The sequence below is a fragment of the Acinonyx jubatus genome, chromosome A2 (genome assembly GCF_027475565.1).
Source record: "Acinonyx jubatus isolate Ajub_Pintada_27869175 chromosome A2, VMU_Ajub_asm_v1.0, whole genome shotgun sequence".
Taxonomy (NCBI): domain Eukaryota; kingdom Metazoa; phylum Chordata; class Mammalia; order Carnivora; family Felidae; genus Acinonyx; species Acinonyx jubatus.
This window is the reverse complement of record NC_069383.1, coordinates 37,458,430-37,474,061: the sequence shown is the minus strand read 5'-3', so window position 1 is coordinate 37,474,061 and position 15,632 is coordinate 37,458,430. Positions and strand designations below refer to the sequence as shown.

At 41.2% G+C, this 15,632-nt stretch overlaps 1 protein-coding gene across 1 annotated transcript; it reads left to right on the top strand.

Annotated features, from left to right (window-relative positions):
* The first annotated feature begins 1,627 nt into the window (after nt 1–1,627).
* On the top strand, nt 1,628–15,195 carry LSMEM1 (leucine rich single-pass membrane protein 1). The gene is made up of 4 exons (XM_015067350.3): nt 1,628–3,094; nt 7,484–7,612; nt 9,340–9,468; nt 13,402–15,195. The coding sequence occupies exons 2-4, from the start codon at nt 7,489–7,491 to the stop codon at nt 13,530–13,532; spliced, it is 384 nt and encodes a 127-aa protein (XP_014922836.1). The 5' UTR covers nt 1,628–3,094; nt 7,484–7,488; the 3' UTR covers nt 13,533–15,195.
* Nucleotides 15,196–15,632: the final 437 nt, after the last annotated feature.

The window sequence follows — 15,632 nt, the reverse complement described above, 5'->3', positions numbered from 1 at the left end:
TGTTTTTCCTAGGCCCTTGGTTTCAGATTTCTAAGTAATATGCTTATACTGTTTCTAGTTTACTATGTTTAGACATCTGACAGCTTCCTATTTGATAGATGATTTTTCCTTTTTCCTTTTTTCTCATTCTGGTATTTTTCCATTAAATTGGCATCGTTCGATTATAGTGACCATATCTCTATGTTCATTCCTGAATGAGTTGCCTGTGCTTCCTTTCCATTCTCAACATTTTGTGTTGGTTTTACATTTACATCACATCACTAATTCTTCCGAAACAGTCCCAAATATGTAAAACTTTTTAAGATCAATTTTTCACAGGGTCAAAGTCCAACCGTATACCTGTTTCAGTCTAAACTAATTTCTCTCTTACTCATGTATATATACAACTGTTTCTGAGACTTCATCTTCCTGGGATTTGTTTTCCTCTCTTGGGTTGGAGTCCACGTTTTCTGGACCCTGTGTCTTTGTTCTTAGATTACTTGATAGAGAACACTTCCTTCAGTGAAGGAATGGGTGCCTAGAGGCTCAGTTACTTTGAGACTACCGCATGCTTGAAAGGTAATATGGCTTGGTATATAAAATTTTAGGTAGCAAATCAAATTCAGAATTTTGAAGACCTCGCTCTATTGTAATAAAACTGTTGTGATGTGCAATTTTTATTTCTTCGTTTTGTCATTGGAGGCACTTTAGAGTTGTAAAATTCAGCGATAACTGCTTTGGTGGGCCCTGACCCTGCCCAGCCTCCCTCACCTACCCTCTGCCCACCCCCCACCCCCCCCCCCCCCCAAAACCCACACATACACACTTTGTCCTGGAACTCCATGAAATAACTAGAACCGCTGAATTGAGCCTCTGGCTTTATTTCTTAAATCATTTATGGGGGGGGGGGGAGGTAGATTTCTATAACGCAGTTTTTCAATCTTTATGAAATCACCTGCCTGGATTTAGTTCCAGACTTCATTCTTGCCTCCAATTCCTAAGCCCGCCTGATTTCTGCCGTTCTACACCTGCGGGTAACGACCACTCTCTTTTCCGTATTCAATACATTTGTTGGAATCTTGTTCAGTATTATTTCTTCCAATTTTCATTCTTGTGGTTTTCTAATTTTAATTCCTATTCTGCCTTTTTAATGGGGTTTTAGGAGGAAGAAGAGAGAAATGAGTTAATCTGTATATTAAATTTATGGATGGGTACATCTTCATGAAATTTATGGATAGTTGCTAGACAAGGATTACTGGGGCTTCAATGTATAAAAATAATTGAGTTTTCTCAAAAGTAGCAAAATGGTATATGATAGTTCATATCATATGAACCAGTTCATTCCTTGGTTCTTGATTGAATCTTGCTGGTTTAAAGGAATTTAAAATGGTCCCTGCCTACTCAGTTCTTAATGTTTTGAGGTTCAAGCATTAATTTTGAAGCAACCAGCATCCATGATTCAAGGCTGTGATGGCATTTACTGAATTTCCCGGGAGTTGAATCTAGATATGGTAAAATAAAGTGTTTGAAATAAAAATCAAGAAATACTTAAAAGTGCCCCCAGATTATTTCAGGTGAGAATACCTATTTTCTTCTTATGACTGAACTTTTCTTGATGTGACCTTTCAAGTATGTAATAGATAAAATGAGGTATGTATGTCATCTTTCTTTGCTTTCACGTGCTTCTCCAGAAGTCTAATTAATCGCAAGCCGTAAAAACTTTTCATCCCTTTCCCTGGTGTAAAATATGGTTGAATTCAGACTTTGGGGTAAGGAATTGCTTAGGCTACCTTTTCCTCATCCCTGAAGGGGGACTGATAGGGTTGTAAGGTTACAGGAGTGAGAAAAACATACATAGTACATATTCAAAATGAGGCTGCTGTTTCTTCAGAGGTTTGATGGTTTGAGACTGATCAGGTAGCTAGGAGATTTATAAACAGGCTGATAGTATAACAGCAAACAAACATTTTCATTTTTCAAGAAATTTGGCATAGCTTTTTAATGTATAATGTACCTCTGAGGAGACAGTTACTAGTTATATTGCTTCCTCCGTGAACTGGTCCCCTGGTACAGATGAAGTTTAAGGAAATGGCATTCCTTTCCCCTAAATGTAGACCGAGGTCCATACTAAATATAAATGTAAAGAAAGTTCCGTGAAGCAAACATTTTCTGATTGACGTACAAACTGTTTCAAAGATCCATAGATGTGTCCATCTAGATGTGCAATGGAAGGTAGGTTTGGAAAGGACTGCGTATCTGATTACTGCCCAGCCTTTAGTGTCCTGCCAGGATAGTTTGTCCCTGGAGCCTGCGAATGGGACTCAGAGGATGGTCGTCCTCACTGTAGCTCCTCTCATGTACACCAGAGGGCAGACGCTCCTTGGCGTGCCTGTGAGGGAACCCCATGAGAGAAAGTCTGGCATTTCTGAGAAAGCGGATGCATAAAAACTCAGAATAAATAAAGGCTTTGAGTAGAAAGGGAAGTTGATGAGACACAGTGCTTCTCTCTTCCGCAGCGGGTCTGTAGCCATACAATCTCCCACTCGCAATCTTTTTTTGTAGCTTCTGGAAGCACTCGGGGTTCTCTGACGTGCCATCATCCCAGTTAGTATCACAACCTTTCTCTGTCGCTCTTTATTGCAGTCCTCTGGTTGGTCTGGAGTCCTGTCAGAATGGCAGCTCCGGTCCGCTACTGGATATTTATATATGGGAGCATACCGTGAGAAGTGCTAGAAACGTGTCCGCTTACCCCGTCCCATCAGTCAAATAAGGACATTAACTTCGGTCCAATAACAACCTCAACTGTTACCAATTGAATCAAGGCATGGTGGCTTTTTCTTTTTAAAGCATAGTTTCAGTAATATAGTCACTAAAAACCTTAGACATTGCATAAAAAGTATTTGGAAATCTTACACTGCTTGGCTAAATTAACACTAAATATAGACCGACATCATGCCGGGGTTTATGGGCCTTGTAGGAGCACACGTTCGCTGAAGGAAGGCAAAGACAGGACTACAGAATTCATAGAAAGTTTTACTGTAGTTGCTTCTGAATAGTATTTTTTTTTTCTTTCTTTTCTTTTCTGGTAACCTAGCAGTCAAAGCTCACATTTTTTGTAAGTAATTTGCATGCTATTACTCTACCGACACCGAATTATGATTCTTGAGGCTGGGATGTTTTTTGTTGCATGTGCTCTGTGCTTTAAACTTTTGATAGAAATGATTTAGACTTGATTTAAAAAATTAATTCCTGAATGTGAAGAGGCACTGACTCTGCAATGGAATTAAAGAACAAATTACCATGACTCACTCAATAAAGCTTCCTATTAGCTTTGAATTAAACCCTATTATAACAATTTGGATTTTGTGGCAAGCAATACCGGTGTGTCATTTCTGTGCTTTGATATCGAGCACCCAGGGGAAAAAATAAAGAGCAAAGCAATTTTTCATAGACAACTATTTTGTCGAAATATTTATTTGTAGCTGGTTAAAGAATTCTTAAATGATAAAAAGAGCTGTGAGCATGATCTAAGCTGGAGGAAAATGAAATTACTTACGTGTTTCAGTGCAAGGGATTAGAAAAGGCCCCGTTAAAAGGATACGGCTTTGGTCAATCTTAGAATGGTGAGCAAATTTGCACACCAGAGTTAGGGAGGAGGGTTGAGCTACTGTGATGCAGAATTTAGTAACACTTTGGCTTCTCCAGCCCTGCTGGTTGTTCCCAGGTGCCCTTATATGGAGATGCCAGAGATAGCAACAACTGGTGTCAACAACAGTGGGTCCTGGCCTCAGGGCCATGTGATCCTGGATCCATTTACTCACGGAGTCATTTATAGGCTCTTGGTGGCCATGAACCACAGACACCCAATCCCATTTTCTTTGCTAGTTATTTTTCATTTGCATGTTGTAGTTCATTTAAAAGTACATGAAAATGGCACCTATTTATATTATGACTTTACCCTGAGGAAGAAATTTACTTTCAGGGCACGCTCATAGCTGACTCTAAGTTGTTGCCTCAGTGATTTTGGATTTGTTGTTGCACTGAATCACCTTTTTCAGTGAGTAGCAAGGCTAATCATTTGGAGGTTTAATTAGCTGTGCTGCTCCTAGGTTAGTGTCTGTGGCTATGATTTTCTAGTTGTTCCTCCACTTTGTAACCGTTGATTAAGCTCCAGTATGAGATTTGAGCAATAGCAATTCCATTCCTAAAGGGGAAGCTAAGGCTTAAGGACATTGAGTCAGAGATCCAAAAATGAACCACGTGCCAGTCACCACACCTAAACTAGAAGCCATGGCTGGAATGATGATTCTATGATGTGACATACAAACCTTTATTGCTCATCAAATATTAGTACTCGGGATAATAAAGTATAAGAGATGATAAAATACAAAGCATTTCTGGAAGAGTAGAATCTGTGACCATGCATCAGTCATTACTTATGATTTTATCTGTGAAAGGATAAGACTTGATTGATCTCTAAGACTCCTTTATTTTATATGCTGCTGCTGCTTTTTAAAAAATGATCACTTCATGTCATTCCCTTAGGACTATTCCATGAAGTATATTTGGAATTCAGTAATATCAATATCAATGCTTCAGTGATGTCTAATCTAAAATACTCTGAGAATTACATATTTTTGTTAATTAAAATTTCAGGATACCTGGAACACCTTGTTTAGTTATTAGCTTTGACTGATAAAAAGTTTAATTAGTCCATGTTTTTCTTAGGTTTCAGGAGCATATTTTTTACAAGTACTAGTGGGTTTTAGGTATGACTGGGGAATTCCTGGTTTTTAATGTTTCAGGATGCAGTTTACCCTGTTTAGTAAATGGCTGATCCTTTTTCACATCTGTAGGTGTTCGCAACTTTTTTTTTTTCTGAATTTGTTTTCTCCTAACTCTATCTTTCTTCATTTTGCAACCGCTATTAAAGATTTTTAATGTTAACAGGAAGTAAACAGTGTGTTGCTTCATATAAATGAAGGCATAAAGTTTATTGACTTTACCAGAGTCCAGATAGATATCACATGAGGATTTTTATCCTCAGTTTCTTTCTGTCATTGCATTTATTATTAACTGCCTCAAATTCTTTTGTAAATGGTGAGCTTCAAATCGTAAATAAAATATTTTAGTTTTCCAACTTAACGTACGTCATGGCTTATACATTTGACACTGAGTATTTGAAGAATAGGATTGGTGCCCACCCTGAGGAGTTCTAAGTCAACCAGGCAAGTCAAAGATGCAAGCAGTAAATGTTGTAAAATAGCATGTGTGTTCTGATGGAAGAAGGTACCGCATCCAGCAAAAGCACAAAGGAAAGGCAGGTTGATTCTTCGAGAGATGAGGTTTGAGCCAAGTCTTGAAAGAGGGTTAGGGAGGCACCTGCGTGGCTCAGTTGGTTAAGTGTCTGACCTCAGCTCAGGTCATGATCTCGCGGTCCATGAGTTCGAGCTCTGCATCAGGGTCTGTGCTGACAGCTTGAAGTCTGGAGCCTGCTTTGGATTCTGTGTCTCCCTCTCTCTCTGCCTCTCCCCCACTCAGGCTCTGTCTCTCAAAAATGAATAAGCATTAAAAAATAAAAGAAGAAGAGGGTGAGGGAGGGATGTGGAGAGGAAAGGGAAGACACAGTGAACTCTGAAGCAAGAGGTCTGCTTCCGGCTAGCTCTGCCTCTAAGTAAATGTGTGGTGTTGGGCATTCACCAGCTGAGCATCCATTTCCTCCTCTGTGGGAAGGAGGGGGCCAGACTAGAGCGTGTCTACAGTCCCTTTCACATCAAAAAGTCCCTATGTCACCATTGGACTCATTTTATGAAGAGAGATCACCATGAAAGAAACAGTTTTGATGGTAATTTGAATTTGTCTTCCTAGAGCCCTTTATTTCATGTAATTAAAAGGGCACACGTTCTCTGTTGTGCTAGAAGAGACCTAATAAAACAGACTTTATAAATAAACCCATTCGGGCTTTTCAGGTTTGCTGGAAGTGCTGTCATCAGAAAATATTACCTTAAATGTCAACCTCAGTTTTAAAATTCTTTACTATGGAAGTGGCCTCAATCTAAGGAAATTCGGAGGAAAGAGCCCTCAGACGTCCCAGAGTTTAGCCTCCAACCCGCTGCACGGTTCCTCTTTACAGCACCCTAGCCCGCGAAGATTTTTCTCTTGAGGACTCCCTGCCAGCATCTAATGGCTAAAGAATACATGTAAGGTGGAGACTCATATATACCATATTGAGCGAGAATGTAAAAATTGCAGTTATGTTTTAAAGCCTCATGCAATTAGGATGGTTTGTGGTAATATTCTCTTGCCCTCTCACAATCTGTCTTTGGGCCACAGGCCGACTAGCTTAGTTTTACCTTTCCATATGTTTATACATAGTTTTCTTGTCCAAAGGATTTGAGGCATCTCACCAGAATGTAAACAATGTGATAAAAGAAAACTATTTTATTTTTTCAATTTTTATTCATTTTTTGAAAGAGAGAAAGACAGAGATAGAGAACAAGTGGGGGAGGGGCAGAGAGAGAGGGAGACACAGAATCCGAAGCAGGCTCCAGGCTCTGAGCTGTCAACACAGAGCCCGACACGGGCCTGGAACCCATGAACTGTGAGATCATGACCTGAGCTGAAGTCGGATGTTTAACTGACTGAGCCACCCAGGTGCCCCTAATTTTGTAATTTATTTTAAAATAGTTTTCTTGGGGCGCCTGGGTGGCTCAGTCGGTTGGGCGGCCGACTTCGGCTCAGGTCATGATTTCACGGTCCGTGAGTTCAAGCCCCGCGTTGGGCTCTGTGCTGACAGCTCAGAGCCTGGAGCCTGCTTCGGATTCTGTGTCTCCCTCTCTCTGACCCTCCCCCGTACATGCTCTGTCTCTCTCTGTCTCAGAAATACATAAACGTTTAAAAAAAAAAAAAAGTTTTCTTGCGGCACCTCAGTGAGCTTGGGCAGCTCAATCAGTTAAGCAACCTACTTCAGCCGGAGTCACGATTTCATGGTTTCACTCTTCATGAGTTTGAGCCCCGAATCGGGCTCCACCCTGTCTGCACAGAGCTTTCTTAGGATTCTCTCTCTCCATTCTCTGCCCCTCTCCAACTCATGTTCATGTGCTCTCTCTCTGTCTCTCTCAAAATGAATAAATAAAAACTTAAAAAAATTAATGAAATAAAATAAATTACAAAATTAAAAAGCAGGCTCAGGGAAAATAGCGAGAATTAAGAAATCTGAGGAGAAGGAAAGAGGATATTCAGATAAGCAGGGTATAAAGGGCTCAAATTGGGTGTCACAATTGAGTCTGAGCTTCCTGGCAAGCCAAGCAAAAGAATAGGTACAACGTTGTCCCCAAAGGGAAATATTTTCTTCTGGACAAGCACAGCTTTTCTAGACCTTCAGCTGGAAATAATGCATGTGGGTGGTTCTTTCCGTGCCTGTCCAGCTTCCTGTGGCCTCTGATTGTTGTGCAGTGGGGCTCCCAGAGCCGGCGTTCTGTTTAGTGTCAGTGTTTTCTTCCAGGAACTATGAATCATTCCCAGGACACCAGCTCTCGAGGCATGCCTGAAGATCGAAAGCTTTATATTGTGGATTCCATAAATGACTTAAACAGACTGACCCTCTGTCCTGCTGGCTCACAGCATCTGCTCCGTATGTGTGCCTCCCAGGCTTTCTGGCTCTTCCTGGCTTCTGGGCCCCCTAAAAATAGTAAAGGCTAATCTGGACCTGTGGGTGTGGTGGGTGGCAGGGTGGGCATTAGGAACAGCTCAGTGCTGGAAATGCTTTTTATTATTAGTCAACTTTTGTGTTAGTTCTCTTAATATTTGACAGGCTTATGGGCTTTCTTGGGTCCTAAGCAAGATTTGGAATGTGTCTTCAAGAGTTCTGAGAAGTTTCTGTGGAGTGTTTCTCCCTGGAAAGGGCAGGGAAACTGCAGTGCTGGTCTTCCAAGAGGTTTGCTCATCCCTCTTGGCTGCTGTCGTGCCTTCCAGAGACCACAGCCAGGTCACGGTGGTGCCCACTTTCCTGGAGAAGTCTTACTTTGTAGTGCATTGCTGAGAAAATACTCCACACATTCATCCAGATTTCAAGAAGTCATTAAATTTTGGGGGGGCGTGAAGTCAACTTCATTTTCTACTTAAAAATCACAAATGGTCCCAATTAAGGGGTTAAAAAAGGAGGAGAAAACAAAAATCCTCTAAATACTAAATGTGTACTTTGTTCCCTAAATATTGTGAACGAGCTCTCTCAGATCATTCTGAGCCCCATTTTTCCAGCTTCAACTCGGACTTTCAAACACAGGCCTTAATTTTCTACTAGTCGTTTGTTCCATTCCCATTCTAAACTCAGGTAATTCCAAATTTATATCTATTATTCCCCTTCTAAATCCTAACTGAGGTCTTGCTTTTTTCTTCATTATAATGGGTTCAGACTTTCACCTGCTTCTACTGCAGTCAAGTCTCCACAGGAATAGGTATTTGGGTACCAGCTTATGCCATTGCTTTGATTAGGAAGCAAAAGTTGTTGCGGGGTGACGCATGATGTATTTACACGGCCCAGGACCTAAGCCACCCACCTAGCTATTATCAAGTAGCACAGTGTGTGGGACCGATGCAAAGTAGGAGAGAATACAGAAAGGAAGTTAATGGTCTCCATGACCCCAAGTTCCTATAGTGCTTATTTAATTTAATTTGGGTGTTCCTAGGCAAACAGGCCTTACAAAATGATGGCCAAGTGTGGACACTTCATGCTTTAGCTGCTTTATAAGCATAGTTGCAGTCTCAGTGTAACTGCACAACATTTAAAAGAACCTTGTTTGCCAAGCAGGTTCATCCCAAAGACAGCTCTGAGAAACCCAGATACATCGGGGCCATTTTTCTATTTAAATGGATGTCAGCTTAACTTACTCCTATGGTGAAAGGCATTTCTGGGAGATACCCTAGAGCATTCAGCCTTCCACTCAGCATAGGTGTCCCAGCCAGTTGTATTTTACTCCCCTGTCACTTCAGAAAGAGGGCAATACAGTCTCCATCACTCTGAAAGCTTAACACACATATCTTCTCCCACCCATCCAAAGAAAACCCACGTCCTGCCTCTTCAGTATTCACACCATCTTCAAAGAACTTTCCAAGGAGAGTGCTAAACCCTGCTTATTTTTTTGACTACCAAGGATGAAGAAGGTAAAAAATTCACAAAGAGCACCAAAGACATAAGTCCAAAGACATTCCTATGACTTAAGTCACTTTCCAGGGTGATCACAGGGAAAAACGGGTGTATCCCTTACTCGGGTCTTTAATCGTGGGGGACTTTTCAGTTCTGCTGGCAAGGTGGATCCTGAGGAGTTTTTGTCTTAGGTATTTTTGTTTGTTTCATGTTAGCTCTCCAGGAGAAAATCCCAGACGTTGGCACTAACTCAGGAAACGGAAGTCACAGTCTATTTTTTATGGGGTTGATAATTGTGCTGATTGTCAGTCTGGCACTGGTTTCCTTTGTGATCTTTCTAATAGGTAAGTACCACTGACACGTTCTCAGTTCTTAAATGCTCTTAGTTTGTTGCTGGTTGTTTAACTTTGCTCCTGTGAGGAGTCCATGCTTTTTGGCAATCACTGCTACACTGGAAAGACAGACGGCAAGTGCCTGACCCTGTGATTCTGGGGACGTAAGCCCACAGTGCCACAAGTTCACGAACAAGGACATTAAATATTTCTATAATTTTCTTTTCTTTTCTTTTTAAAGTTTATTTATTTATTTTTAGAGAGTGAGAGTGAGAGAGCGAGCAAACGCAAGCACATTAGTGGGGGAGGGGCAGAGAGAGAGGGAGAGATAGGATCCCAGGCTGACAAAGCAGAGCCTGACATGAGATCACCACCTAGGCCAAAATCAAGGGTCAGATGCTGAACTGACTGAGCCACCCAGGCGTCTCTATAACTTTCCTTTCTTACTTGGGAGTCCCTGGCTGTCAAATGTTGATTCTAGTTTTTCTTAATCCAGTACGTAATTGCTCCATTAATTCAGGTCTCTACCATAGAGTCACATTCAGGTTTCAAACTCCTTCCCAGGTTTTCTCACTTCCCAGAAATCTATTGGAAGCACTGAGGGCTTGTGCAAGGTCCCAGAGGCTGTGTTGGGGAGGTGATGAGGCCGCCTCTTTCCTGTTTGACACTCCCCCAGGCTGTATGACGACCTGCCCTCCCTGCTCTCAGCCTGGGCCTGACCTCTGCCATTGAATGGTGGCTGGGCTGTCCCACATGGCGAGACCCCCCAGGCCTCAGGGCCACTCTCCTCTCTGCCTTGGCAGGGGCAGGGTGCTGTCCTTTCCTTCTGTGGGTTGCCCTCTCCCCTCAAGCCCATCAGTTCTCTCTCTCAGCTAACCTTTGTGGGCCATTATCTGGATTTATTTCAGCTTCCTGCTGCCCTGAACCACGACTTTTCCCCTGGGTCCTGAGAACCATCATTTATTTCTTCTGCCCTTTCCTGCTTTGCAGGCCCTGTAGCCTTCAAAAATCTTCAATGAGAAGTGGAGCCCATGTCTTTGGAAGGCCTTTAATTTAAATTCATTCAGGATTAAAGGACGTAGTGGTGGTGATGATGGGGGAGACAGGTGGGCAGGGGGTGTGGCTCTTTTACAGCCTCAGACCCCTTCTCTTCCCCAAACTTCCCCAGACCTGGGGTCAGGGCAGGTGGGGAGGTGGGATATTTAACTGCTTCTCTCTGACCCAGTCCATGCCCTCTCCAACTTAAAAGCTTCAATGGGAACTATCCTTACAATAATGGTGCCCTTGTCTCTGTCCATTGGATGTGGGTTGTTCCTGAATCTTCAGGACCAGAAAAAGCCCATGCATTACTCTGAATTCTGAAATGTTATACCAACAAAAATTAATGCTCCAAATATCATTCTGCCACACCCATCTGGGGTAATGACTGAGTTAAACTAGCAGGAAATTTTAGATAACCCTATCGGCAGGAGAGCCACCTAAAGGAACTTCTCTCTTCTGTGGAGCGATGGGTAATGAGGTTAAAGGTAATGATGATAAGAAGTGCTATATATCGAGCACTCATTTTCCCAGGCACTGTGCTAAGTAACACCTGATGTCTGTTTGCTCACAACTTCGTAACAACTCTAGGTCGTACAATCTACTATTATTCTGGTTTTACTGATGCTGACACTGAGGCTTCGGTTAATCACCATGCCTGAGGTCCACAACTAATAAGTGCCGAATCAGGGCCCAAAGACACTCCTGCCTGACTTCAAAGAGCATGCACTTTATTACTGTCATTATACCCCTCTTGTATAAATATGATTTATGTTATATTTGCTGCTGGTGTTTTATGTTGAGAGCAAAGTCATACGAAGAAAGAGAAAGAAGATATGAACAAAGAAGAATGTCTTTTTTTAAATTTTTATTTTTTAACATTTTATTTATTTTTGAGACAGGGAGAGACAGAGCATGAACAGGGGAGGGTCAGAGAGAGGGCAACACAGAATCTGAAACAGGCTCCAGGCTCTGAGCTGTCAGCCCAGAGCCCGATGCGGGGCTCGAACTCACAGACCATGAGATCATGACCTGAGCCAAAGTCGGCCGCTCAACCGACTGAGCCACCCAGGCGCCCCAAGAAGAATGTCTTTCTTTGGGCTATTGCTCTGTGCCAGATACATAAATTCATTATCTTACATCTTTACCTCTTAAGATAGTATTTAGTATTTCTATTTTATTGACGCGAGACTAAGACCTAGAAATGTACCTCTCCATGTGTACCCTGCTAATCAGAGGCAGAACCAAGATTCAAACCTTGACCTGTCTGGCTCCAAAGCTTCCCTGCCCTCCATTGCCTATGTTGAAGAAATAAAACAAGGACTTCCTGTGGTTTTCAGACAAACCTTAACTCAACCTCAGAGTGGAGTTGGCATAGGCCTCTGGAAATGAACTTGGCCTGTGCTCATCTTTAACAAAGAAACCATTTTGCTCTCCTCAGTGGGATTTAGTGCAAATGTGTAGTCTTTTCACTGACGTGAAAGAACCTGTATTCTTTATAACTGGTATTTTTATGTAAGAGGGAATAGACTTATTTTATACTTGATTACATTCTTATTAAACCATTGGACCTTATGTTTTTGTCATAATCTCTGTCCTAAAAAGGAATAATGGGCTACAAGAGTAGATTACTATACATGCCTCTGGTAACAAATTCTAGTGGCCAAGCAGTCTATTCCAGAGAATACTAGGTTCCTGGGATGTTGTTGTTGCCTGAGGGAAGAAGGATTCTATGGTCAAAGGAGCTTGATAATTGCTGAGTTAGATAATGCTCAAATTGTTTTTTTTTTTTACTTCTTGTGAGTTTCCAAGAGGCAGATCAGTGCAAAATTTTTCTCTAACATTTTTGCACATGGAACTCTTTTTCTTTTTTGGAATTTAATTTGGAATCAGTGTGTCGTGGAACACACTCAAGCCAGCCCGGCTGCTGCTTCCTTCTCTGTTTGACTTATGTTCTACTAGGAGTTTCCCAAGAGGGGAAAGGATATTATGTGTTATGAATTTACTTCAGTTTCACATTTTTCCCCAGAAGCAAGTGATTTTTCTGCCTGGCTCTGTAGTTAATCTCAATTAAGATCCTTCCTTCATGTCTTAGACCATAATTCATCCAGCATAGTTTTGCAGACATGGGGAAGAAGCAGCTTCTGGGCAACCATTTGTCCCAAGCCTGGAAGGGGAAGCTCTTCTATCTAGTTTACTTTCCCACATTAGTTTATCCACTAAGCCTCGTGGCATGCTACCAGCAACATTAGTTGGGGAAAAAAAACTTGCTTAAAATGGAAATAATAAGAAACTCAAATATTAAGTATGGATTTTTTTGCTGCATTTCCTGGAAATTTTAACCTCTGATGAGTATGGAGTAACCTCCATAGCTTATTTTATTGCCAAGGGTTCTGTTTATTTTGAAAATACAGTCTCTGTTCTTAGGATGGTCCGAGGGGAATTACTACATGTTCATTTATGGGCTGGTAATTCAGAACCAGCAGAGCTATGTTAAAATAGGCTGAAACCCAGAAAACCTAATTTCCCAATGAGGAGCCACAAACCTCTGGAGAAGAGCGCTCTAAGAAGACGATGTAACAATCACTTCTCTGATATGCTCCCAATGAGACTAGCTGGTGGTTTCCTTTGGTGGCTCACAGTGAAGTTTCTCAGCCAAAATCTGTGTGGAGCTGCCAAAGGTAGTGGAGGCTGGGCCCAATAAATTGTAAAAGTAATGCACTTTGGCAGACAGCTTTAGTCTTCGGCGATTTCTCTCCTGGGCTTGTGGGCTGCGTGGGTTATTGGAGCAGGGGACTTGCCAAGGGGACCTTTCAGCACTTGGCTAAGCACCAACACAAGGCACTAGCGGGTCCCGACGGAACACATTGGCTATCAATGTAACACAGTCTGTTTTCTGTTTTGAAGTTCAAACTGGAAACAAGATGGATGATGTGTCGAGAAGACTAACAGCTGAGGGAAAGGACATAGACGATCTTAAGAAAATCAACAGCATGATCGTAAAGCGACTCAATCAACTGGACGCGGAACAAAACTAAAGAAATGAGCGTCTAAAAGCAGCCGCCAGCACCTGAGCTTCACGCTTTATTGGGTGTGCACGGGTTTATGAACTGAGCATGCGCATTTCTGCAGGCAACAGACCATCTGGTTAGTGATCCCAACCCTAGGGCGAAGTTAATGCTGTAGGGTTGGGAGCGACTCCAAGGCAAAGGGGTTTGGGGATAGCAACCAGAAAAAGGGCTCGGTGTATGCTGTGTCCTTCTGCTTTATTGGGGTTAAGGGTGGCTGTTATGGAGGAGAACCAATAGTAAGCCAGAGAATTTGGCTCTGTACATACAACTTCTCTTACAAAAGGAGCTTTCATCACCAGAACAAGTTCCCTGTGCCAGTGAGGTTCATGGTGCCTCGTGCATCTTTATGAATTCCTGTGACAGCCTCATGGTTTCATTGAAGTATTTGTTTTCAAGGGAACCAGGTGTTAACTATTTTCAATAAAAGAAAATTTGCTCAGGTGATTAAACTTTGACTCTTATTTCCCCAGGGACAGGGGGTGGGTGGATTTCAGAGCTAGTTGCCTTCTGGTATTCGCTAGCAGTAGTTATATGTGTAATGGTAGGGTGGGGGTCAAAAGAGAGAGACTAATGTATTCAACTAATGTTTATTGAGCTCTTACTGTGTGCAAACCATCTACTTTAGAAGAACTTCTGTTCGATTTGGGAACAAACAGAATGTATTGTTATATATAAATTATATAAGCTTAGTTGGCTTCCTTTCTCATGAAAAAAAATTCCTTCAATGTTCTGCTGATTAATTTTGAAGAAACCTGATAGGTTTGTGGTCGTTACTAAACTATAGTAGGAAATTGTATATTTGGAATATTTGGAACCTGCTCTGTTTTAGCACAAAAGGTAATGTATACAGTTTATGATCTAAGACATGGTGTGATATAAATATGCTTAAAAAAGTAAATGAATCTTGGGACCCCTGGGTGGCTCAGTAAGTTAAGCATCTGACTCTTGATTTTGGCTCAGGTCATGATTCCAGCGTCTTGAGATCAAGCCCTGCGTTGGACTCTTCATTGAGCATGGAGTCTATTTGGGATTTTCACTCTCTCTCTCTCTCTAATAATAATAATAATAATAATAATAATAATAATAATAAATAATTGACCACAAAAATCACAGTGTTAGAAAATCTTTTATATAATACAAATATATTGCACAAGTTTATTGATGAATGTACTGTGATTCTGTCATTTTGGGTTGGTCAAAGACCTGTCAGTTGACCCCCAAGTTAAAAACATACACATACATACATTTTATAACACTAAATAATCAAATAACACAAGACATTTTACTTACACATTTTTACACTCAAAAACGTTTGTCCTGGATACTCACTTTCTTAAATTGATAAATACTATATAGGCTATGTTAATAATCTAAAATTTGTGTTCACTGGGAAATCCTTATTGAATTGTTGATGGGTTGTAGCAAAATAATTTATAAGGATTTGTTGTAACATTATTGTAGAAATGACAGAAGAAGTGAAGCAACAACTTTTTAAAACTTTACCCATTTCTGGGGAGCATAGGTGGCTCAGTTGGTTAAGCATTTGACTCTTGATTTCGGCTCAGGTCATGATCCCACAGTCATAAGATTGAGCCCTGCCTGGGGCTCTGTGCTGAGAGCACAGCTTGAAATTCTGTCTCTATCCCTCACCCACTCACACTCATGCAAATACTCTCTCTCTCAAAATAAATAAGCATTATATATATATATATATATATATATATACACACATATATATGTGTATATATATATGTACTGTGTGCAAACCATATATATATATATATATATATATATATATATATATGCCCATTTCTTTCCTGGAATCTGTTTGCACTTATGTTTTTTTTTTTTTCTTTCAATTTACAGTGTGTGTATTTTGTGCCCAGTAACAAATGATCTTCATTCCAATAAATTTATAATTTTCATAGCATGAAGGAGGGTCTCATAAATCATTTCACCTGTCTTTTGTGGCTCTGTTCTTTGGAATCTGCACTGTCCTGTCCATACAACATAGACGGATGGAGCCATGGTCACAGCCTGGAAAACTCCAGTCACCAGAGCTTTTTT